This window comes from Platichthys flesus, chromosome 13 (genome assembly GCF_949316205.1).
Source record: "Platichthys flesus chromosome 13, fPlaFle2.1, whole genome shotgun sequence".
Lineage (NCBI taxonomy): Eukaryota > Metazoa > Chordata > Actinopteri > Pleuronectiformes > Pleuronectidae > Platichthys > Platichthys flesus.
In genome coordinates, this window is record NC_084957.1 from 24,372,852 (window position 1) to 24,397,251 (window position 24,400).

At 40.5% G+C, this 24,400-nt stretch overlaps 1 protein-coding gene across 2 annotated transcripts in view; it reads left to right on the plus strand.

Moving 5' to 3' along the window:
• The first annotated feature begins 1,860 nt into the window (after positions 1 to 1,860).
• The window catches only part of marco (macrophage receptor with collagenous structure), a 75,099-nt gene continuing 52,559 nt past the window's right edge, over positions 1,861 to 24,400 (plus strand). The window contains exons 1-3 of one of the 2 annotated variants that reach the window (XR_009924001.1): positions 1,861 to 2,040; positions 15,204 to 15,302; positions 15,414 to 15,577. Coding sequence is in view for 1 of the 2 variants with exons in the window: in XM_062401905.1 (XP_062257889.1) it covers positions 1,956 to 2,040; positions 15,204 to 15,302; positions 15,414 to 15,577 (348 nt within the window). In the remaining variant the exon portion in view is untranslated. The remainder of the gene's footprint in view (positions 2,041 to 15,203; positions 15,303 to 15,413; positions 15,578 to 24,400) is intronic. The other variant, XM_062401905.1, reaches the window with a different exon arrangement.

Here is a 24,400-nt window from a genome sequence, read left to right on the forward strand (position 1 = left end):
TGAAAGTAATTTTTCCTGAGAGCTCTGGCAGCCTTGATGAATTTTGTTATTATTGTTTTTATAGGCCTAGCATTATGTTAGTGACAATTTATTTATGTTCTTGGTTTCTAATTGAGTTGACACATAGTTAGTGATGGCAAGGCAAAAAGCACATTTTGTTAAAAAACAGAAAAGTTGAGGGGTTGTATCGAAGCATAGCTCAGTAGCTTAGTACATGGCAGATGCATATATAATATTTAGTTTAATTTGTCTGAATTTAAGGTTTTATTTTTTCAATATTGGATTCTCTTTTGTCCTTCCTCTCAAGAATCAGTGATTGATTTCTATATTTCGGGAAATCTAGATTCAGATAACTAGATTTATTTGCCACTTCACCACCATGACAAAAATAAAGCTTTGTGAAGGCAATATATCAGGAATGCTCAAAGGGAATTTGATTGCATCAAGGATGACCTGATTACAATTTGGTGGTCAAAGTTCTATGTCACTATGACCAAATTGTTGGTCTCTTTAATGCATCATCACAGGTCAAATGTCTAGGTTGTGGCGTGCCAGTGATACCTAGTGGCCTGAGGCTTTTTGGTTTAGATTTGTTAGTCCATCCCTCTGTCCCATTGTTGTTTACATGATATCTCAAGAATGCCTGGAGGGAATGTCTTCAAAGGTGGTATAAACCTAACTTTCAACTCAATAATGAACTGGTTAAACTTTGGTGGCTAAAGATCAAGTTTTTGGTCCTCTTAATGCAACATCTCACTTAATCTTTATCAATTTTAGTACAAATTTTCAAACACCATCAATGTCCCATTACTCACAATAACTTTTTTTGCTGCATGAATTCCTTATCTTAAAACAGCTTGTGAGAAACTGTGAGTCAGAGTTTACATTTGTGCCATATTAGAAAGGTTTAACTGATTAGATTTGGGTAAAAGGTTTTTAGGTTTTTCATTTTGTATTTTTGTACTTATTTTTTATTTCCTTTGATCAAATGCAGTCATACAGTACATCACATCCATTCATTTTTAACTGGAAATTAGGTGACACGGGTACAAGTCTTAGTCTAGTTGGGTTAACTGTCCATGGGAGTCTTGGGCCCAAGCCAACACGATCCAGGCATATCAGAATTGAGTTACACATTAACATTGTCCACAAACACAGTACATCACACATGACATTACATAAAGAAAGTATTCCGAAAGTGAAAGATGATGGCCTGCAAATGTCAATTGCTTAAAAAGAAAAACAAAGAGAAAAGAAAAGAAATATAATATATCTATCATATCAAGTTGAAGTGTAGAGCAATGGGGGACCTGTTGTTTATGAATACTTCTGTTTTCAGTTGTAATAGAGCAGTCAAGTGTTCCATCCTGTACATATCTTGAATTCTATCCCTCCATTGGGTTATTTTGGGGGGCTGTTATCTTTTGTATTTTGATCAGTTGCTCATGGACTCAATAATTAAATGATTAGATTTCAAGGGGTCAAAGATAAAGGTCATGGTAAAAAATGTTGTGGTCGGAAACTGGACTGATTGGCGGAGGCATACAATTGCAGGGTGGTTATTCTAGATACGTATTTTTGATCTTGACTCTATGTTCTATTTATTTGCTTTGTTGTTTTTATAATGACTGTGTGCTCAGATTGATTTTCTTCTGTTAAAAAACGTTCTAAGTCTGTTAAAAAGTCTTCAAAATTAATATAAAACTAAAGTTATTATAAGGTTATCATCCTAACTAACCACTACACTGTAGGGTGTTTTTCTGCTGAATTTTGGCCACCTCAGCTAAAAATCCTCAACAGTTCCTTCCCCTACAGCAATCTGTGTCCATGTCTTTCTCTGTGTTGCAATCTGGTGAGAATTGTGTTTTCCTGTGTACAGAGTGTTGTAAGGGCTCCTGAACTGGAAAGTGAAGGTCACTCTTGAGTCAGAGAGAGAGACATCAGCAGGCAAGATAATGGATCGAGTTTCATACACTCAGAATAACCCGCTGTTTGACATGACACTGAGCAGAAGTGATCTCTCCAGTTTCCAGCCAGTCGGTGAGTACTGAGGCAGAAAGTCATCAAGGTATATAGTTTACTAAGACTTTTGGGAGAAACTTGACAACCACAATATGATTACATCCAGCTACTGCTGTTACTATGTGTACATAACTATTCTCATAATACTTCTGTGAAGTGCAGTTATGATTCATCATATAGGCTGGGAGAGGTTGTAACTTATGAACATTTTGAGTTGAGCTAGAGCATTTACAGGAGTAGAATGAATCATTTTAGCACAGATGCTGCGGTACCGTCGCCCAAATGGCAGCAGGCAGAACAGTTTATGGCTGGATTGAGAGGGGTCTTTAATGATCTTGTTGGCCTTGTTCCTACGCCGCTGGGTGTAGAGGTCCTCCATGGATGGCAGCTCCTTCCTGGTGATGTGCTGAGCTTAAGGTTCAAGGCGGTGCATCTGCCATACCAGGCATGGGTGACGAGCGTCAGGGGCATGATGGTATTGAATGCTGAACTGTAGTCAATGTACAGCATTCTCACATATGTGTCCCTCAGGTCCAGGTGGGAGAGGACAGTGTGTAGAGTGAGATCAAAGTGTCATTGAGCAAGATACTGAGCCCCGAATTGCCCATGATGACTGTGATGTTCTCATAAAAAGTGCCCATAGATGCATTGTATGAATGTGTGTGTGTGTGTGCCTGGGTGAATGGCTAAATAATATATTTGAAATAGTTTTTTCAAATATAACCATTCCAAAACTCATAATAAATAAGAATACAAAAACAGATTTACAACCAATAAATAATTGTAATGCATTGCTGTTTTTGCATTATCTAATTCTAAAAATGCTTTTCGATTCAATATTTCTATATTTGTATAATATAATAATTGAATTAAAAAATGATTTGTGCATATCTAGTTATTGTTTCCGATAAGATGCAATTCCATGTTTTAAATAGGAATTATTAAAGAAGCAAAAAATATTAAAGTAAGAAGACACTAACATGCACTCGTATGTTGCTGAAGGCATCGTGTTATAAAGTTATTTGGGACTAAACTAAGCCTCATACTTCTTAACAGGAACATAATATGGTAACTGGAGAAAACTAAGAAGAAATACATTGAATTAAATCCAGCGACAGCTTGAAACTAATGGGGAATATCGACCAGAAATGGCACACCTTCAAACCGAAATTCTACCATTACATTGTAGCATTGGGACTGGAGACAAAGCTAGATGCTAGGAAGGTAGCATTGCTGCTAACAATAGCAGGGCCACCGGCTGCAGAAGTAAATAACACGTTCGTGTTCATGAGGCTGGTCAACTTCATAGGTAAATTCATTCTCAACCTGACTACAAAAACATTATGCATACCTTGGCTCCTGTACAATGACTGTGAGTTTAAATGGACAGCCAAACATCAGCGTGAGTGGCAAAAACTCAAGATCACACTGACCACTGCATCCGTGTTGACATTTTATGACCACACAAGGAGGATTGTCCACTGATGCTTCAAAAGATCGTATTGGTGCAGTTCACCTACAAGCTGAGGGGGAACACTGGAAACCAGTGGCCTGGTTTCCAGTGTTCATGACAAACCATCACTGACCACTAGTCTCTATAATCCAAAAGAATCTCAACAAGATGTTTCCAGTGATTCAACTTCTGATGATTAAGATGCAGAAGTATGACTTTGAACTGATTTACACTCCAGGAAAGCAGTGGTACTAGCTAACAGCCTTTCCAGACACAGAACTGCAACAGGTTATTCAAAGCATTCATGAGGAATGGCCAGCAGGTTCATGTCCACAGTTCGGCCATGTCAGACGTGAATTCACTATTGTGGATGGAATATTAAGAAGTCCTTTATTAGTCCCACAATGGATTGATTTGCAGTGTTATAGCAGCAAGAATAAAAAAACATCCGGAATATAGAAACGTATCAATGTAATTGAACTAGTACATACAGTGTAGAAACAGGAATAACTAGGGCTACGTTGTAGCACTGGCGGGCCCGAGCACCTGCACGTTGAAGCCTGTAGCGGTCGGTGGAGAGAGCGATCGATGACCAAGCGCACGTCTCCGTGTTGCATGCGTTTTGCGCACTGCGGCAAGATAAACGCTTCAGTTATCTTCTTCCGTCAAGCGACGCCGATCCTTGCCTGCTGATTGCTCATTACGGTCCACGCTATCAATTGCACGTCACACTGTGAAAATTGCATGTAAATCGAATGATAGTTGAAAACAATGTTTACTTCCTGTTGCCAGTAGGTGGCGCCATCACTGCTATTACACACAGACCTGATCTGTTCAAGTAGGCGCTCTGATGTAGCTTGAACAATTTTGTGTAAATTGGACAATTTTACCACATCGTAATTTTCACACTGATCAGTAGGTGGCGCTATGACCCTAAACCTAATATTCAGATATGGAACTTTTCAGGTCACTATTGTGATCAGAGATCAGTAGTTTGGAGCCTGTTGGATAATGCAGAGTGGAATAACAAAGTACTTCCAGTTTCGTGGATAATCAATAGGTGGCGCTATGACACTGAGGAAATATTGATACATAGAGCTGTTCAGGATTGTACTCTAATCATGTGACAGAAGTTTTGTAGTGATAGGACAATGCACAGTGGACTTATTTTCTCGTCGTGAATTCACTATTGTGGATGGAATATTAAGAAGTAATAAGTATTAAGCCGCACATCAATGTTTACATGGTTTGAAGAAATGTTACAATTCTGACCTTGATCCAATGACTTGACTGAGGTTATTTGAGCTGTATATTGTAAAGCAGCCAGGAGCAGTTCATCAAAATATAAAACATGTCACTTCCTGTAGCCACCAGGGGGCGCTGTGAATTCAAGTCATGATTTCTGTGTAGATGTCATCAGGCCGGGACTCTTGTCTTACATGTCTAGTTTGGACCCGATTTGACCAGGGGCTGCCCGTTAGGGGGCGCTAGTCAGTTGTTTTGCCACGCCCATTCCTTAAAACCATTTGAATATCTTCAGGGGGGGGGGATTTTGCTAAACACATGTAGTTTGAGTGAGATAGAACCATTAACACTGAAGTTACAGCAATTTCGTGTTTCACGGCGAGTTGATGAACTTTGATGCCACGCCATTAATATGGCGTTTGACGAAAAGTTAAAGTAATCCTATGCCTTCATTATCAATGTCTTGAGACCCATTTGATAGAGTTTGACATGGTTGAGGTCAATGGATGAGGAGAAATACATCCAAGTGTAAGACAGGCAATAAAAAAAAGACAATTCCTCTTGCCACCAGGGGGCGCTGTGATTTCAAGTCATGATTTCTGTGTAGATGTCATCAGGCCGGGACTCTTGTCTTACATGTCTAGTTTGGACTCGATTGGACCATGTATGTCCGCGATACAGATGCTCGTGTTTTGATGGCGTTTAACCAAACTTTGAGGCTACGCCACGGTCACACGGTGTGATGAAAAAAAAATACCTTAATAATTTTTTTTCTCAATCTTGTTGTGATGACACTCATCTGAATTTGAAGTTGATCAGATGAAAGCTCTACGACAAGTAGAGTACATCAAAGTAAAAATGTGGAATATGGCTAAACTGTTTTTCACAATGCTACTTGAGACTTTTTTTCATGACTGGTCACGATACACCTATGTCCCGATTTTGGTGAAGATCGATGAAGGGAAAACCTAGGGGCTGGTTCCAGGGGGCGCTGTTGAGCCATTTTGCCACGCCCAATTCAAATTACTCCAGAATACTAAAATATCCGCAGACCTGGAATTTCCTGCAGTTTCACAACTTTTTGAACATGTCTAGACCCTGAAAAAGCCCCCCAAAGGGAAATAATAATAACTAGGGCTACGTTGTAGCACTAACCGGCCAGAGCACAGGCAATTTCAAGTCTGTTGCGGTCGGGGAAGAGAGAGCGATTGATGAACAAGCGCATGTCTTTGCCTTGCGTGCGTTTTAAGCTGTGCAGCAAGAATAAACGCGTCACTTCCTGTAGCCAGCAGGTGGCGCTATGATTTTAAGTCACGGTGTCTTTGTAGATGTCATCAGGTCGCAATTATTGTCTTACATGTCTAGTTTGGAGTTGGTTGGACCAAATATGTCCAAGATACAGTTGTTGTGATTGATGGCGTGTGATCAGACTTTGACTCCACGCCATGGTCAGAGTATGGTGTTTTCCTATTTTGTAGCAGGTCAAAATACCAGTTAAATGTCAACAGTTGTCTTTATTGTCGGTCTATTATTTAATAAATGCAACAAACTATAGTTTTTATATATATTGTATAACTATATATATCGATTGGACAAAATATGTCTGAGATACAGAAGCTTGTGTTTTGATGGCGTTTCATCAAACTTTAACGCCACACCACGGTCAGACGGTTTTGCTAAAACTTAATCTTTCAATAACTTTAGATCTCCATTTCGTTGTGATGACGATCGTCTAAATTGTAAGTTGATTTGATGAAAGCAGTACGAGAAGTACTTAAATATATCATTATTGTACAGGAAGTGTTACTTTTGAACAAGTGTGTATTCTCATTTTCTGTGGATATTCAACTATGTATTTGAATATGCTTTTGGATTAAAACGTGCACTAGCATGACCAAAAATGTACAGTATGGAGTTATTTCACATTAAAAGTATTGCATTATAATTTAATACATTATGTATTATATGCAATGCTTTGATTGTTTGTAAGTAATGAAAACAGGTCTGTACCTGGAGTCAGTGTTCAGTCTGGTTGGATTCAAGTTGTGTCTCAGGCTGGACATGCTAGAGGAACATTGAACACAAATACACAGATATGTAAAGTCATACGTGATCCAGGTCAACTGCTTAACAGACTTTTACATGGTAAAAATAAAATATTACTTCAAAGTTAAATCATTTCAGCTTGGGAAATAGGTAGTGGATATTAGCCTACAATTCTGTATGACACTGTCTGTTCTATTAAAGTTACAAGGCTATGATTTACTCATATTTAACAAAATAATTCAGTGAAGTTGGTCTGAGATTAACGATTTAAAGAGTGAAGGTGGCAGACACGGTTACTTTTCACTGTAACACGTTACAACACTACTCTGAAGAAAGAGCTTTAGGACACATAATGCTCCTTTGAACAGCTGCTCTTGCAATGCAGATGTGACGTTAAACACTCAGGTTTCTCAGGTTTCAGTTAGCTTAGCTAGCCCGGAGGCTAAATAGCCTCCGGGCTATCTCCTTGAGCCGACACACAGTCTCCTTTCTCAGATTCATCCTTATAAATTAACGCTTGGATCTGCTTGGTGGACCTGGGTTCATGGTGGTGTGTCGTAACAGCTGGCATTCGCATCGAACCCGTTAGCAGCTGGTATGTAGCTTCCGGATTAGCCTTGCTAAGCTAGCACGCCTGATTCAAAGGCACCCTGCGAATCACTGCGAACACATGTAAATAAAATACTCTACGTTACTTACCACAGAAACGGGAGCGCAGACGTCGTTAACGTGTCAGTCAGGAGAAGGAGCAGAACATCAAACTGTGTTATTTACCGGATATGTGAGTGCAAACCATTTCACGGTCTAATGAGGCGTTCACTTGTAGCTCGTCAAAGCCGAACTCACAACACACAGCACAGCTTACACTGAGACGTCACGTGAATTTCAAACATCTATATCGCTTAAACGAGGGAGGTAAAAAAAAATTCAACCCCCTCAGAGTTGTCATGAAGGAAGAACTTAGCGATTGAGACTAAAACCACAGTTTGAACAATGCTGTGAAAAGGTTTAATTCTGCTTTAAAGTTGGGCATTTCAACATGGGAAAAGTGACAGCGATTTCGTGTGTCATGGCGAGCTGATGAACTTTGATGCCACGCAATTAATAATTGGCATGATGAAAAGTCACAGTAATGTTATGCCTACATTATCAATATCTTGAGACCCATTTGACACAGTTTGACATGGTTTAGCAAAGTGGCTGGGGAGAAATACATCAAAGAGTAAGATGACCAAAACTAGACAGTTCCTAATGCCCCCAGGGGGCGCTGTCCTTTTAAGTCATGATTTCTAGGTAGATGTCTTCCGGTCGCGACTCTTGTCTTATATGTGTAGTTTGGAGTCGATTGGAAAAAATTTGTCCAAGGTACAGATGCTCGCTTTTGTTGGCGTTTAGTCGAACTTTGAGGCCACACCATGGTCACACGGTATGATGAAAAGTTGAAATTTTGATAACTTTAGATCATCATCTTGTTTTAAAGACATACATCTAATTTTTACGTTGATTTGATGAAGGCCCTACGACAACTGAATGAAACTGTAACCAGTGTTAATTTCGTTGACGAAGAGGATGACGAAATATATTCTTTAACGACCTTTTTTCCATGACGAAGACGAGACGAAGACGTAACGAAAACGAATCTTTGAAAATAAAAACTATGACGAAATCTATTTTAATTTTCGTTGACGAGACGAGACAAGACGACAATGTTGGTGGTTGACTAAGTCACAATCATTTTTAAAACATCATCGTATCAGGCCGTCATGAAGTATCAGGAGCGGGCGAGTGACTGTGTCTGTGTGTGTCTGTGTATGTGTGCGCCCCAGATAGCGCTCCGGTCCCTAGCTCCGCCCCCTGCCCCGCGCACTCGCTCAGAGAGACACAGTGAAAGCAGAGCTCGTCAGGTCGCGACTCTTGTCCTACATGTCTAGTTTGGACTCGATCGGACCAAATATGTCTGAGATACAGAAGCTTGCGTTTTGATGGCTTGTTATCAAACTTTGACACCAAGCTACGGTCACACCGTGTAACGTTCACGTTAAAAACTTTCCTTTTACCCTCAAACATACACTAAAGTTATCTGTTATCGTATATTTGATGCAGCCGAGAGGTTGATGATGTTGTAGAAGTTGTTGATGATGAAGGAAGGATTCCGAGGACCCAGTACTTTCAGTGTAACAAAGTTTATTACAAGAAATAAACTTCTTCCACGGCCACACCGTGCAAGTAGAAATCGATCTTTTAATAACTTTAGATCTCCATCTTGTTGTGATGACACTCACCTAAATTTTAAGTAGATCTGATGAAAGCCCTACAACAAGTACTTCAAAGTAAAAGTTTGAAATATGGCAAAAATGGCCACCAAATCCAAAATGGCAGGCTTCCTGTGTGGTTTAGCATATCTGTCCAAGAGACCTATTTCTTCGTTATGACAAGACACATGTCCCTATAGATTTTTGTAGATGTAGACCAATCATAGTGCCGGGGCTGCCCTTTAGGGGGCGCTATTCAGTTATTTTGCCACGCCCATTCCTAAAAATCATCTGAATATCTTCAGGGGGAGGCTGTTTATCAATCAATCAATCAATCAATCAAATTTTATTTGTATAGCCCATATTCACGAATTGAATATGGGCTAGAGAGAGCCACATGTGAGGGATCCCTCTCCCAGGACAGACAGAAGTGCAATAGATGCCACGTGCAGGAAAACATCATCAATAATCAAAGTCTCTAGCAGCATTTGATGAGGGTAGACATCCCGAAGGACAACCCCAACATGACATGCCAAGCAGTCCCGCTGCAAGCACAGTCCATGCTCAGCAACCATCTAGACCACGATCCACCATCCAGACCAGACGCCACTCCAGTCCTCAGTCACCGTCCACCGCCGCCCACCAGGACCCATCACAAGCCACCACCGCGGTCCTGGTCCACCGCCCGTGCCCAATGCCAACGCGACACAGGGTCCGCCACCAGCACCACGATCAGCCCACATGACTCAGAATCCGCCACACTGGAACCAACACCGCGACCCCCGGTGCGCGATCCACAAACCGCAATCCATGGTGCGGCCACAGAGGCCCTGGATCTACGGGTGATAAAGCAAAGGGATTCCGGGGAAGGAGGATAGGGATGGAGAAGAGGAAGGAGAAGCTGGAAAGAGAAGCTCCCTGTGTCATGTGTCATAAAATAGAACAAGTAACGTTCTGGCGCACTAATTGCTCTAACTATAAGCTTTATCAAAAAGGAAGGTTTTGAGCCTACTTGTAAACGAAAAGATGGTGACTGCCTCCAGAACTGAAAGTGGTAGATTATCCCACAGCCAAGGGGCTTGATGGCTAAAAGCTCTGGCTCCTACTTTAAGAGACTTTAGGGACGACAAGTAGGCTTGGATTCTGGGAGCGGAGTGCTCTAGTGGGTTTATAAGGTACTAACAGCTCTTTAAGGTAAAAAGGCATTATATTATTAAGGGCCTTGAAGGTGAGGAGGAGAATTTTAAATTCTATTCTAGATTTAACTGGAAGCCAGTGTAGCGATGCTAATATTGGAGAAATGTGCTCTCTTCTCTTTGTTCTCGTCAGGACACGTGCTGCGGCATTTTGGACAAGCTGTAGAGTCTTTAACGACTTATTGCTGGAGCCTGATAATAATGAATTACAATAGTCCAGTCTCGTTGTAACAAAGGCGTGGACTAGTTTTTTTGCATTTTTTTGTGAAAGGAAATGTCTAATTTTTGAAATATTACGCAAGTGAAAAAAAGCGGTCCTAGAAATTTGTTTTAAGTGACTATTAAAGGATAAATCCGGATCAAAGATCACTCCCAAGTTCCTGACTGTTTCATTGGAAGCAAGGGCAATGTCGTCTAGCGCAGCCATATCATTAGATAATGCATCTCTAAGGTGTTTGGGGCCAAGTATTATAACCTCTGTTTTGTCTGAGTTTAATAAGAGAAAATTGCGGGTCATCCAGGTTTTTATGTCCTTGAGACATGTTCGAAGTTTAGTTAATTGATTACTTTGTTCAGGTTTTATTGACAAATATAACTGGGTGTCATCCGCATAGCAGTGGAAATTTACCGAGTGTGTCCTGATAATGTTTCCTAGTGGAAGCATATATAATGAGAAAAAAAAATTGGCCGAGCACAGAGCCCTGTGGAACACCATGGTTAACTTTGGTGTGCACAGATGACTCATCATTAATTTGCACAAATTGGGAGCGATCAGAAAAATACGATTTAAACCAGTTAAGGGCGGCTCCATTAATGTTAATTAACTGTTTGTGTCTTTGTAATAAAATTTGATGGTCAATTGTGTCGAATGCTGCACTGAGATCTAACAGAACGAGGACAGACACAAGTCCCTGATCTGAGGCTATTAAAAGGTCATTAGTGACTTTTGCCAAGGCTGTCTCTGTACTGTGATTGGCTCTAAACCCCGATTGAAAGTCTTCATATATATTATTTTCCTGGAGAAACTCACACAGCTGATTGGCAACAACTTTTTCTAAGATTTTAGAAATGAAGGGGAGATTAGATATTGGCCTGTAATTGGCTAAAACCTCTGGGTCTAGGGTGGGTTTTTTGATGACAGCTATTTTAAAAGACTGTGGTACATAACCTGATGATAATGACAGATTGATAATGTTAAGTAACGAACTATCAATTAGGGGCAGAATTTCTCTAACTAATTTGGTAGGAATGCGATCTAAGATACAGGTTGTTGGTTTAGAACCTGAGATTAATTTGGTAAACTGATCACGGGTGATCAGAGAGAAGCTGTCTAAGTAATGGGTAGGATTCTCAGCCGTTTCTGAGATCTCTGTTGTTGGGAGGGTATTAGTGCCAATTGAGGGCAGGAGATGGTTGATTTTATTTCTAATAGTTTGAATTTTATCATTAAAAAAGGTCATAAAGATATTGCTATTTAGGGATCGAGGAATACTGGGTTCGGTGGAGGTGTGACTCTCTGTCAGCCTGGCTACAGTGCTGAAGAGAAACCTGGGGTTGTTTTTATTCTCTTCTATTAGTTTTGAATAGTAAGCGGCTCTTGCTTTGTGGAGAGCCTTTTTATATTCTTTAACACTATTCTTCCAGTCTATTAGATTTTCAACATTGTTGCTGAAGCGCCACTTCCTTTCTAGTTTTCCTGATAATTGTTTTAACTCATTTGTGTGGGAATTATACCACGGAGCTAATTTACTATGTTTGACATTTTTCTTTTTTAGAGGCGCTATTGTGTCTAATGTTAATCGTAATGAGTCTGCAGAGCTATCGACGAGGTGGTCGATCTCAATGGAGCTCAGGGTTTTAAAGAATTTGTTGTTTATATCTACTGCTAATACGGGTTTAAATGTAATTGGGATTATTTCCTTAAATTTAGTTACAGCACTATCAGGTAGACATCTAGAAAATGAATTTTTTATTAGTGGCATATATTCAGTTATTGAAAAATCAAAGGTTATTAAATTATGGTCTGATAGAAGCGCGGAAGTACTGTTAAATTTTCAATTCCGACACCGTACGATAATACAAGGTCAAGTGTGTGGTTACCACAATGAGTAGGTTTGTGCACACACTGACTGATGCCAATAGAGTCTAGTATTGAAATAAATGCTACGCTAAGGCAATCTTTATTATTATCAACATGAATATTAAAGTCATCAACAATAATAATTTTATCTGTCTTTAGGACTAAGTTTGATAAAAACTCAGGGAATTCCTTTAAAAATTCAGTATAAGCCCTGGGAGCACGGTAAACTACGGCAAATATGATTGGCTGTTGGTGGTTCCTGGATTGACGTGGAAGACTAAGAACCAGACATTCAAATGACTTGTAGCTGAGTTTAGGTTTAGGATTAATTGATAGACTGGAGTTAAAAATAGCAGCAACTCCACCTCCTCGGCCAATTTCTCTAGGAACCTGTGAATTGATATGACTGGGGGGAGTAGATTCATTTAGACTGATATATTCATCAGGATGCAGCCACACATGTACTTTGACAGAGGTTGAACCTTGAACACTGAAGTTATAGCGATTCCATGTGTCATGGCGTGTTGATGAAATTTGATGGCACGCCATTAATAATCTGCATGATGAAAAGTCACAGTAATCTTGTGGCTACATTATCAATGTCTTGAGACCCATTTTACACAGTTTGACATGGTTTCGCAAAGTGGATGAGGAGAAATACATCAAGTGTAAGACGTACCAAAAACTAGACATTTCCTGTTGCCACCAGGGAGCGCTGTGATTTTAAGTCACGATTGCTGTGTAGATGTCTTCAGATCAAGACTATTGTCTTACATGTTTAGTTTGGAGTCGATTGGAGCAAATATGTCTGAGATACAAACGCTCGTGTTTTCATGGCGTTTCATCAAACTTTAAGGCCACGCCACAGTCAGACGGTGTGACGAAAAAACGATCTTTCAATAACTTTAGATGTCCATCTCGTTGTGATGACAATTTTAAGTTGATATGATGAAAACTTCAAAGTAAAAAAGTGGAATATTTTTCTATGATTAGTCACGATACACCTGTGCCCAGATTTTGGTGAAAATCGCTTATGTGGAAACCTAGCTGCTGATTCCAGGTGGCGTGGTTGAGCCATTTTGCCACGCCCATTTCCAATTACCCCAGAATACGTACATTTTCACCACTCTCTAATTTACTGCAAACTTTAACAACTTTTTGAGCATGTTTAAAAATAATCAGAATAATCCTTTCAATTTCAATAGGGCCTCTCACCAGAGGTGCTCGGGCCCTAATAAGAAAAATGCCTTCAATTTCAATAGGGCCTCTCACCGATTTCGGTGCTTGGGACCTAAATATATGCAGTGTGAGGATATTTACAGTAAATATATTATAAATGAGCCTTTATATTGTCTATATATATATATTATAATGTATACAGAAGGTGAATATCGATTTTTCTTATTTCAAATTAGTTTTTGCCCACTTTCTTGAGTTCTCATGCATGTTTAGCCTCCCAAAAATTCAATCATCAACATGCGCTGTGTGGCCATGGCAACAGCATTCAACAAAAACATAAAGCGTTCACATTATTTGTACCAATTTTCAGCTGGATATGGAAGTTTGGAGCAGATTGGAAAATATACAGTCAAGTTGCAAGAACTTCCAGTTTTAAGATGAAACATCAAACTTTGTAACGCCACCGACACGTTATTCAAGGAAACCTCACAAATTGAACAACTTTTCATCTTGAAGGTGATTAGATTTCACTTCCCTAATATGAAGCTGATCCCATTAATCTTCTAGGTTGAGACAACAGACTTTTGACAATGAAGATGGGATCTTCCTTAGAGTGAATCGAGTTAAACTGACAGCAGCATTCGTAAACAGTGAAGATTTGTACTTTGACAAAAATGTAGAAATATTTGACACACTTTGTGCCAAAGACAAATTTCATAGCAGTTTAACATGAGGAACCAGAAACAAGATGACCCAATAAGCGAGTATATGGCCAGTTTAAGGAAGCTTGCATCCACTTGCAAGTTTGGGACATTTTGGACGATGCTCTCAGAGTCGAATTTGAATGAGTTAGGAGCGCAGAGCTACTCGACCGCATCTTGCCCACTCAAAATCAGATCCCTACCAGAAGGAAGGCAAGATAAGCAGACGAAGTTTACCAAACACCTGGATTGTACAGGCCAAGTGGATGGGGACAGGGGTAAAGTCCACAAAATGCTGGTAGGAGAGACCAGCACTCCTGACAGGCTGCCGAAGAATGTTGCGTCACGACCAGAGCACCTGCAATATTTCAAAAGTTAATGGCTCAAGTTAGGGAATGCCAGTTCCATATTTCATTCACTCATAAGCCTTTTACAGACATTACATGTGGGTAAAGTCTGGAAAATTGGGTCTGGAGTTTAGCCAGAGTTTGCCTTTCACATATTCACAACGCAGCTAAACAACAGCAACAAATCCTCATAATTATTCAGGCACGGGCAGGAAGCGGAGTATTAACTTGGCTGCAGCAATCCCATAATGTTCTTTACAACACACAGACGCGTCAGCTTTTATCACCACAAACATCTTTGTCTGTGTCTTCTATCTGTATGACACAGCTTTTTCAGTCCATGTCTGTACAGGTATGTACTTACTTTCGGACACAGGGACCTCTGAACCCTTCAGAGTGGCCAGTAGTCTACCATTCAGTCAAAGGCAGTTTGGTCTAATGCCGACAGAAAGAAATGTAGGTCCTTATAGACCCAGCTCTTTATTGTTAATGAGAGCTGGCATTTTCCACTGCTTGTCCAAACGTTTCATGCCCAGAGCTTTTCAAATTTATAAAAGCATTTGTATCATCTGGGTGAACCAAGCTATTTACTGTTTCCTGAATTCAATTTACCAAGATGCAAGTTTTCTGCAGGACACTGATTTAATTCTATTGTTTCAAATGTTCAATGTTTGTGTTTCAGATCTGAAGCCAGCCAGGCCCAGAAAACAGTGGTGTTTTAATGTGGTTGTCGTTTACCTGATCTTGCAGACTGCCATCAATGCCTTTCTCCTTTATAAAGGTACAAGTGTATTCAAATAATATTCATTAGGATATATTTACATATATGCTCTGTACAGGTCAACTGAATGTTACTGACAAATCCTGCCTATTTGTTCTCTCTTTGTCCCAGTTTTCAAATTGGAGTCTTCACTGTCAGGGGCTAGGATGGAAAAGTTGACAGACAATCACATTGCTCCGGATGGGGATCAGCATGAAGACTTTAAAGCTCTCATCCACAACAACAGTCAAGAAACCAAGACCCTAAGAGGCCACCTATGGGCCCTGCAAAACCAGGTCCTGTGAGCATAAAATACTGATTAAAGAATAATGTTCAGTTTGTGATACATCTACTTGTTCAAATGGTAGTTAGCCGGTGTATCTTTGTTGAACATTGGTCAGTGTTGCCAAAATTGACATTCACTGGATAATTACATAAAAATTAAGGACCATAAAATGGCGTTCTTGCGATCACAATAATTGACACAAATTCAACGAAACTCTATATTATAAAATGTTTCTGTATTAAACCATTAAATGCTATTCCGACCGACCAAAGGTAATCATACTTCAGGCGTTAATTGACACGCATGATGGCTTTACAGTATGGAGAATCGTGCTCATTTGCCTACAAAAATGACTGCAAAACACCATGCTAAACAATTCCCAACATTATACATGACCTTGCAAAATTGTGGTGGACCTGGACAGCCACTTCTCCACTGCAAGGCCTCTCAAAATGGTTTTGATGCCCCAGCATGGACAATGAAAAATCCCCGTCACCGAAGTGACAACATCAAATACGGTAGCAAGTGCTGAAAGAATTGAGGTAAGTTGCCTATTATATTTAAGAGAGCCACAGAAGTGTGTGTGCACTGGCGGGGGGGGGGGGGGGGGGGGGGGCAAAGAAGGTAGGAACAGAACAAAATCATTGTGGGAGCGCAACCTAATGGCATTGCTATCTACATACGCCTCATGATTGTGTTTGCAGAGCATGGTATGTCGTTCACGTCTACGCTGCAATGCCAAATACAACGGCATATTTCAACCAACCTCTTTGCTGCAGCTGAACTGCTGCACTGTGGTTTTATGTGGGAGAATAAGAGGAGGGAGGATTCTTCTTCTTGTTTAATGGTAGTTGTTAACCAGCATTATCAACATTATATCATGCTAATAATAAAGCCTTATCTATGTTTTTCCTTTCTTGTCTTCAGAGACTTAAAAGATTGAGTCTGAAGGAGCACATGGTGCTGACCGCCGCAGGCATACTGCATACAAAAATGGGTTAGGGTTAGCTAATGCAGCACAGTAGATATTTAATAATTGGTAACATGCCTTTTAGGTCAGGGAAACTGATAGCTGCTGTGTTTGGAGGATCAGAGACGAGTTCACTGGCCCACAGGCTTCATACCTGGCCTCTGGGAATACCTGGGAATTAGAGCGTTGATTTTTTTAACGCATGTGCAGAATGACCCATTCCATGTACCCATACCCTCCTCCACTCGCTCAGAGAGACAAATATAGTAAGATCAGAGCTTGTTTCACATTAAGCAGCCGATAAATTAATTTGTAGAAAAACATTAAAATAAAGAGTTTTTCTGGTCTCAGCTACTCAGTGATCAGCGCCGCTGCATCATAATCAGAGCAGAAGCTGTAGTTGGTTTATCCCGAGTTGGAGTTTCTGTGTCCTCCTCCCCTCTGCTCTCTCTTGAACTAACAAACACTCATCACTAGTTATCAGGACCCGCATGAACTGAACTTGGAACTCGTTCTTTTTAAGTGTGAACTAGCACAACACTGAATCTACAGATGGGCTCAGATTCAGATTTCACATTAATGTTTTATTCCACCATCCTATATTTGCCACAAAAAAAGAAAAAAAGAGCAAAGGCTGAGATGCTTCAATTGTTTAGGATAAAGGGTATCTTTGAGTTTGATAAAAAATATATATTTCAATCTTAATAACTATACCATCCTTCTAGACCAGGGGTGTCAAACTCAAATACTCAGTGGGCCAAAATTAAAAAATTCAAGTCAAGGGCCAGACGGGTTCAATGTTTATTTAAACAGTAATGAAATAACCTTAGTGCAAATAGTTAACCTGGAACTAACAAGGCCTATATAGAGTATTGCTGATAAAACAACATTAATTATGACATAAATGAAATAAATGAAATAAATGAAATAAATGAAATAAAAATAATACATAAAAATAAAAGTAAGAAAATCAGGTTCATTAATTGCTTATGGCTCTATCTGCAGCATTTCCAGAGTAAGTTCAAGTGAGAACATTTTCTACAGGCAAATAACAGCCAAAAATAATTTACTTCAAAGAACAAATCAAATGTCCTCTAGTAGCAAGAGGAAAAAAATGGAAAAATGTCACTGCAGTAACAACAGAAAATGAGTCAAAGCATTGTTTGCTGCTCCGTGAGCAGTCAAGGGCCAGAAGGGTTCAACATTTATTGAAAACTTATTGGAAGAACCTTAGTGCACATATTGAACCTGGAACTAACAAGGCCTATAGAGTAATGCCGATAAAACAACATTAATTATGAAATAAATGTAATATAAATTATAAATAATACATATATTAATATAAAAGTAATAAATCAGGTTCATTTACTGTTTATGGCTTTATCTGCAGTATTTCCAGAGTAATTTCAAGTGAAAACATTTTCTACAGGCAAGCAGCCAAAAATAATTTACCTCAAAGAAAAATCAAATGTCCTGTAGTAGCAAGACTAAAAAAATGCAAAAATGAAATTGCATTAAAAACTGAAAATGCGTCAAAGCATTGTTTGCTGCTCTGTGATGCTCACTGCTCTGAGCCAGACACTTGGTGTCTCATCTTGGATACAAGTTCATCAATGACTGGGGTCAGGCTCAGGATTGAGTGAATGTGCTCATCAGTAAGACGAGTTCTGTGTGAAGTTATGTTTAACTTCATCAAAGAGAACAGTTGTTCACACATTAAGCTCCATTTGGAGGTTTGATGATTAAAGTTAAAGTTAAAGTTAAAGTAGCTTTATTGTCAATTTCTTACATATTCAGAACATACAAGGAATCAATACAACGTTTCCCACTCTCCCACAGTGAGACACATAAAGTGCACATGTCAGCTGCAAATGGAGTACAGAGCAGTTCAAACCAGCTTTTTTGGGCTTCAAAATCTGCAAAGCGCTGTGTGAAGTCATCACCAAGTATGCAGAGTTTTTAAGCAAACTGTGTAGTTGGGAAGGAATCGACCTGCTCTTTCATTGTTTGGCAGTGCGGGAAATGGCTCAAGTTTTCCTGCAGCATCTGCGTCTCCCACAGGCGCAGCTTGGTTTTAAAAATCCTCACTGTAGCGTACATGTCAGTGATGACAAGGCCCCGCCCCTTAAGCTTTAGGTTGAGCGCATTCAGTCGGCTTGTGATGTCACACTGAAATGCCACTTCACACAGAAACGTTTTTTATTTCGGAGCTCTGTTCTGCCTTTCCCTTTGTTTTCCATAAACTTGCAGATCTCCTCACGCAACTGGATAAATCTGTCAAGCACCTTTCCCTGGGCTAGCCATCAAACCTCTGTGTGATAGGGCGAGTCACCATATTCTGAACTTAACTCCTCCAGAAAAGACTTGAACTGGCGGTGATTTAAACCTTTGGCTCTGATAAAGTTAACCGCTAATGTTATGATGCTCTTTTTAACTCCTCTACTTTCTGTAGCCTTTGTGTCATGTCCAGATGCTTGTATCTGTCTTGGTGCATCGTTTCATGGTGTCTTCTTATATTGTATTATTTCATTACAGCCACACCATCTCCGCACAGAAGACTAACAGCTTTACCCTTTACATCCGCAAACATAAACTGTACCTTCCACCTTTCTTGAAAACTCCTGTTTTCAAATTCCACCTTTCGTTTAGCCATTTTTGGGGTAGAGGGATAGCGTTCGTGGGCCGCGATTGACATGCTGACATTCGGGCAGTGCATTGTGGGATTTGTCATTCACCCTTGACCCGCCCACTCATTAGCCAATGAGAGCCTGCCCCCCCAACCCCCAGCCATTGGTCTAGAACTGTCACCTGTTTGACACATGTGTTCCAGACCTTTTATACTGAAAACGCAGTGAACCACCAGATCCTTATTTCCTCCCTTCAGGACCTGGGTGTCTCAGGCTCTCCTCTCTCCCTGCTTTTAACCTACCTCAATGACGGCATTTAGCAGGTAGCTTGGAGAGGATCTGTGTCTGAACCTTGTCCTCTCACTACTGGGGTCCCTCGAGGTTCCGTCCTGGGTCCCCTCCTCTTCTCTCTGTACACAAACTCTCTCGAGTCTGTCATCCACTCACATGGCGTTTCCTACCACAGCTATGCTGATGACAACCAATGCTCTCTTTTCCGCAATCTGAAACATAGGTAGCAGCACAAATCTCTGCCTGACTGACTGACATCTCTCAGTGGATGTCCGCATATCACCTGAAAAATAGCCTTTATAAGACTAAAATACTTTTTCCTACAGAGAAAGGCTCTCCCACCCACAACCTGACTATTAGGTTTGACAACTCTGTGTTAGCCCCCAACCAGACCGCTAGGAACCTTGGTGTAACACTCGACAGTCAACTCTCCCTTACTGCCGACATTATTGCAACACACCTTCCTGTAGATATGCTGCACAACATCAGAAGAATACAACCCCTTCTCACTCAGAAGGCGGCGCAGGTTCTGGTCCAGGCTCTGGTCATCTCATGCCTAGACTATTGCACCTCCCTCCTGGCTGGTCTACCTGATAGTGCCATCTGACCCCTGCAGCTCATCAGGAATGCAACCCTTGACTGGTCTTTAACCTACCTAAATTCACTCAAGCTCCCTTCCCTGGTTTCCAGTGGCTCCACGCATCTGTTTCAAAATATTTGTACTTGGGTAAAATGCTCTGAACGGATCGGGGTCCAGTATACAATCAGGACATAGTCAAACCTTACACCCCAGCCTGTCCACTCTGCTCTGCATCTGCCAATCCGCTTGTAGCTCCCCCATTGCGAGCTAAACATTCAACAAAATCCCAACTGTTTGCTGTCCTGGCTCCTAACTGGTGGAACGAGCTCCCCAATCGTAATATAAAAAAGGAGCGAGTAGCACTTAGCCATATCACTTTGTAGTTTGGAGTTCTTGAATAAAATTGTACTTTCTTGATTCTTGTTGTTCCGGGTTTGTACCCTCATGGTTAAAAGGCACTAATTGTAAGTTGCTTTGGATCGACATCTATGTGCATGTATTGGGGGGTACCAAACTCTCTTACTTTGAGCCAACACAACTTAACTAGTGATTCTTGGTTTCAGATCAGAGAAAGCTCTTAGATGTATGTGTAGATTTAGAATGTGTGTACAATGTGTGTTAATTGGGGAGTGGCAATAAATTAGCCTGATGTTGTCATACTCATAATTCTAATTCTAGTCAGAATATTAGTCTGATACCGCTCCATTGTTTTGGGGAATTGCCAAATTGGTGCCCCCTGCAACTGCAGGCGCCCCTGCTTGATGCTCTGTGAGAAGGGAGAAGGGGAGGGTGCTTGGGGGACAGTTCACCTCTGGGTCTCCCAATGGAATGGACAAGGGGGCGGACGTGGGATCCACTGTAAAGAGCAGTGATTCTCAAACTGTTTGGCGCGCCCCACGAGGCATAAACTAATATTATAGCCGAAACCTAATGGCATTGCTATCTACATACGCCTCATGATTGTGTTTGCAGAGCATGGTATGTCGTTCACGTCTACGCTGCAATGCCAAATACAACGGCATATTTCAACCAACCTCTTTGCTGCAGCTGAACTGCTGCACTGTGGTTTTATGTGGGAGAATAAGAGGAGGGAGGATTCTTCTTCTTGTTTAATGGTAGTTGTTAACCAGCATTATCAACATTATATCATGCTAATAATAAAGCCTTATCTATGTTTTTCCTTTCTTGTCTTCAGAGACTTAAAAGATTGAGTCTGAAGGAGCACATGGTGCTGACCGCCGCAGGCATACTGCATACAAAAATGGGTTAGGGTTAGCTAATGCAGCACAGTAGATATTTAATAATTGGTAACATGCCTTTTAGGTCAGGGAAACTGATAGCTGCTGTGTTTGGAGGATCAGAGACGAGTTCACTGGCCCACAGGCTTCATACCTGGCCTCTGGGAATACCTGGGAATTAGAGCGTTGATTTTTTTAACGCATGTGCAGAATGACCCATTCCATGTACCCATACCCTCCTCCACTCGCTCAGAGAGACAAATATAGTAAGATCAGAGCTTGTTTCACATTAAGCAGCCGATAAATTAATTTGTAGAAAAACATTAAAATAAAGAGTTTTTCTGGTCTCAGCTACTCAGTGATCAGCGCCGCTGCATCATAATCAGAGCAGAAGCTGTAGTTGGTTTATCCCGAGTTGGAGTTTCTGTGTCCTCCTCCCCTCTGCTCTCTCTTGAACTAACAAACACTCATCACTAGTTATCAGGACCCGCATGAACTGAACTTGGAACTCGTTCTTTTTAAGTGTGAACTAGCACAACACTGAATCTACAGATGGGCTCAGATTCAGATTTCACATTAATGTTTTATTCCACCATCCTATATTTGCCACAAAAAAAGAAAAAAAGAGCAAAGGCTGAGATGCTTCAATTGTTTAGGATAAAGGGTATCTTTGAGTTTGATAAAAAATATATATTTCAATCTTAATAACTATACCATCCTTCTAGACCAGGGGTGTCAAACTCAAATACTCAGTGGGCCAAAATTAAAAAATTCAAGTCAAGGGCCAGACGGGTTCAATGTTTATTTAAACAGTAATGAAATAACCTTAGTGCAAATAGTTAACCTGGAACTAACAAGGCCTATATAGAGTATTGCTGATAAAACAACATTAATTATGACATAAATGAAATAAATGAAATAAATGAAATAAAAATAATACATAAAAATAAAAGTAAGAAAATCAGGTTCATTAATTGCTTATGGCTCTATCTGCAGCATTTCCAGAGTAAGTTCAAGTGAGATAATTTTCTACAGGCAAATAACAGCCAAAAATAATTTACTTCAAAGAACAAATCAAATGTCCTCTAGTAGCAAGAGGAAAAAAATGGAAAAATGTCACTGCAGTAACAACAGAAAATGAGTCAAAGCATTGTTTGCTGCTCCGTGAGCAGTCAAGGGCCAGAAGGGTTCAACATTTATTGAAAACTTATTGGAAGAACCTTAGTGCACATATTGAACCTGGAACTAACAAGGCCTATAGAGTAATGCCGATAAAACAACATTAATTATGAAATAAATGTAATATAAATTATAAATAATACATATATTAATATAAAAGTAATAAATCAGGTTCATTTACTGTTTATGGCTTTATCTGCAGTATTTCCAGAGTAATTTCAAGTGAAAACATTTTCTACAGGCAAGCAGCCAAAAATAATTTACCTCAAAGAAAAATCAAATGTCCTGTAGTAGCAAGACTAAAAAAATGCAAAAATGAAATTGCATTAAAAACTGAAAATGCGTCAAAGCATTGTTTGCTGCTCTGTGATGCTCACTGCTCTGAGCCAGACACTTGGTGTCTCATCTTGGATACAAGTTCATCAATGACTGGGGTCAGGCTCAGGATTGAGTGAATGTGCTCATCAGTAAGACGAGTTCTGTGTGAAGTTATGTTTAACTTCATCAAAGAGAACAGTTGTTCACACATTAAGCTCCATTTGGAGGTTTGATGATTAAAGTTAAAGTTAAAGTTAAAGTAGCTTTATTGTCAATTTCTTACATATTCAGAACATACAAGGAATCAATACAACGTTTCCCACTCTCCCACAGTGAGACACATAAAGTGCACATGTCAGCTGCAAATGGAGTACAGAGCAGTTCAAACCAGCTTTTTTGGGCTTCAAAATCTGCAAAGCGCTGTGTGAAGTCATCACCAAGTATGCAGAGTTTTTAAGCAAACTGTGTAGTTGGGAAGGAATCGACCTGCTCTTTCATTGTTTGGCAGTGCGGGAAATGGCTCAAGTTTTCCTGCAGCATCTGCGTCTCCCACAGGCGCAGCTTGGTTTTAAAAATCCTCACTGTAGCGTACATGTCAGTGATGACAAGGCCCCGCCCCTTAAGCTTTAGGTTGAGCGCATTCAGTCGGCTTGTGATGTCACACTGAAATGCCACTTCACACAGAAACGTTTTTTATTTCGGAGCTCTGTTCTGCCTTTCCCTTTGTTTTCCATAAACTTGCAGATCTCCTCACGCAACTGGATAAATCTGTCAAGCACCTTTCCCTGGGCTAGCCATCAAACCTCTGTGTGATAGGGCGAGTCACCATATTCTGAACTTAACTCCTCCAGAAAAGACTTGAACTGGCGGTGATTTAAACCTTTGGCTCTGATAAAGTTAACCGCTAATGTTATGATGCTCTTTTTAACTCCTCTACTTTCTGTAGCCTTTGTGTCATGTCCAGATGCTTGTATCTGTCTTGGTGCATCGTTTCATGGTGTCTTCTTATATTGTATTATTTCATTACAGCCACACCATCTCCGCACAGAAGACTAACAGCTTTACCCTTTACATCCGCAAACATAAACTGTACCTTCCACCTTTCTTGAAAACTCCTGTTTTCAAATTCCACCTTTCGTTTAGCCATTTTTGGGGTAGAGTGATAGCGTTCGTGGGCCGCGATTGACATGCTGACATTCGGGCAGTGCATTGTGGGATTTGTCATTCACCCTTGACCCGCCCACTCATTAGCCAATGAGAGCCTGCCCCCCCAACCCCCAGCCATTGGTCTAGAACTGTCACCTGTTTGACACATGTGTTCCAGACCTTTTATACTGAAAACGCAGTGAACCACCAGATCCTTATTTCCTCCCTTCAGGACCTGGGTGTCTCAGGCTCTCCTCTCTCCCTGCTTTTAACCTACCTCAATGACGGCATTTAGCAGGTAGCTTGGAGAGGATCTGTGTCTGAACCTTGTCCTCTCACTACTGGGGTCCCTCGAGGTTCCGTCCTGGGTCCCCTCCTCTTCTCTCTGTACACAAACTCTCTCGAGTCTGTCATCCACTCACATGGCGTTTCCTACCACAGCTATGCTGATGACAACCAATGCTCTCTTTTCCGCAATCTGAAA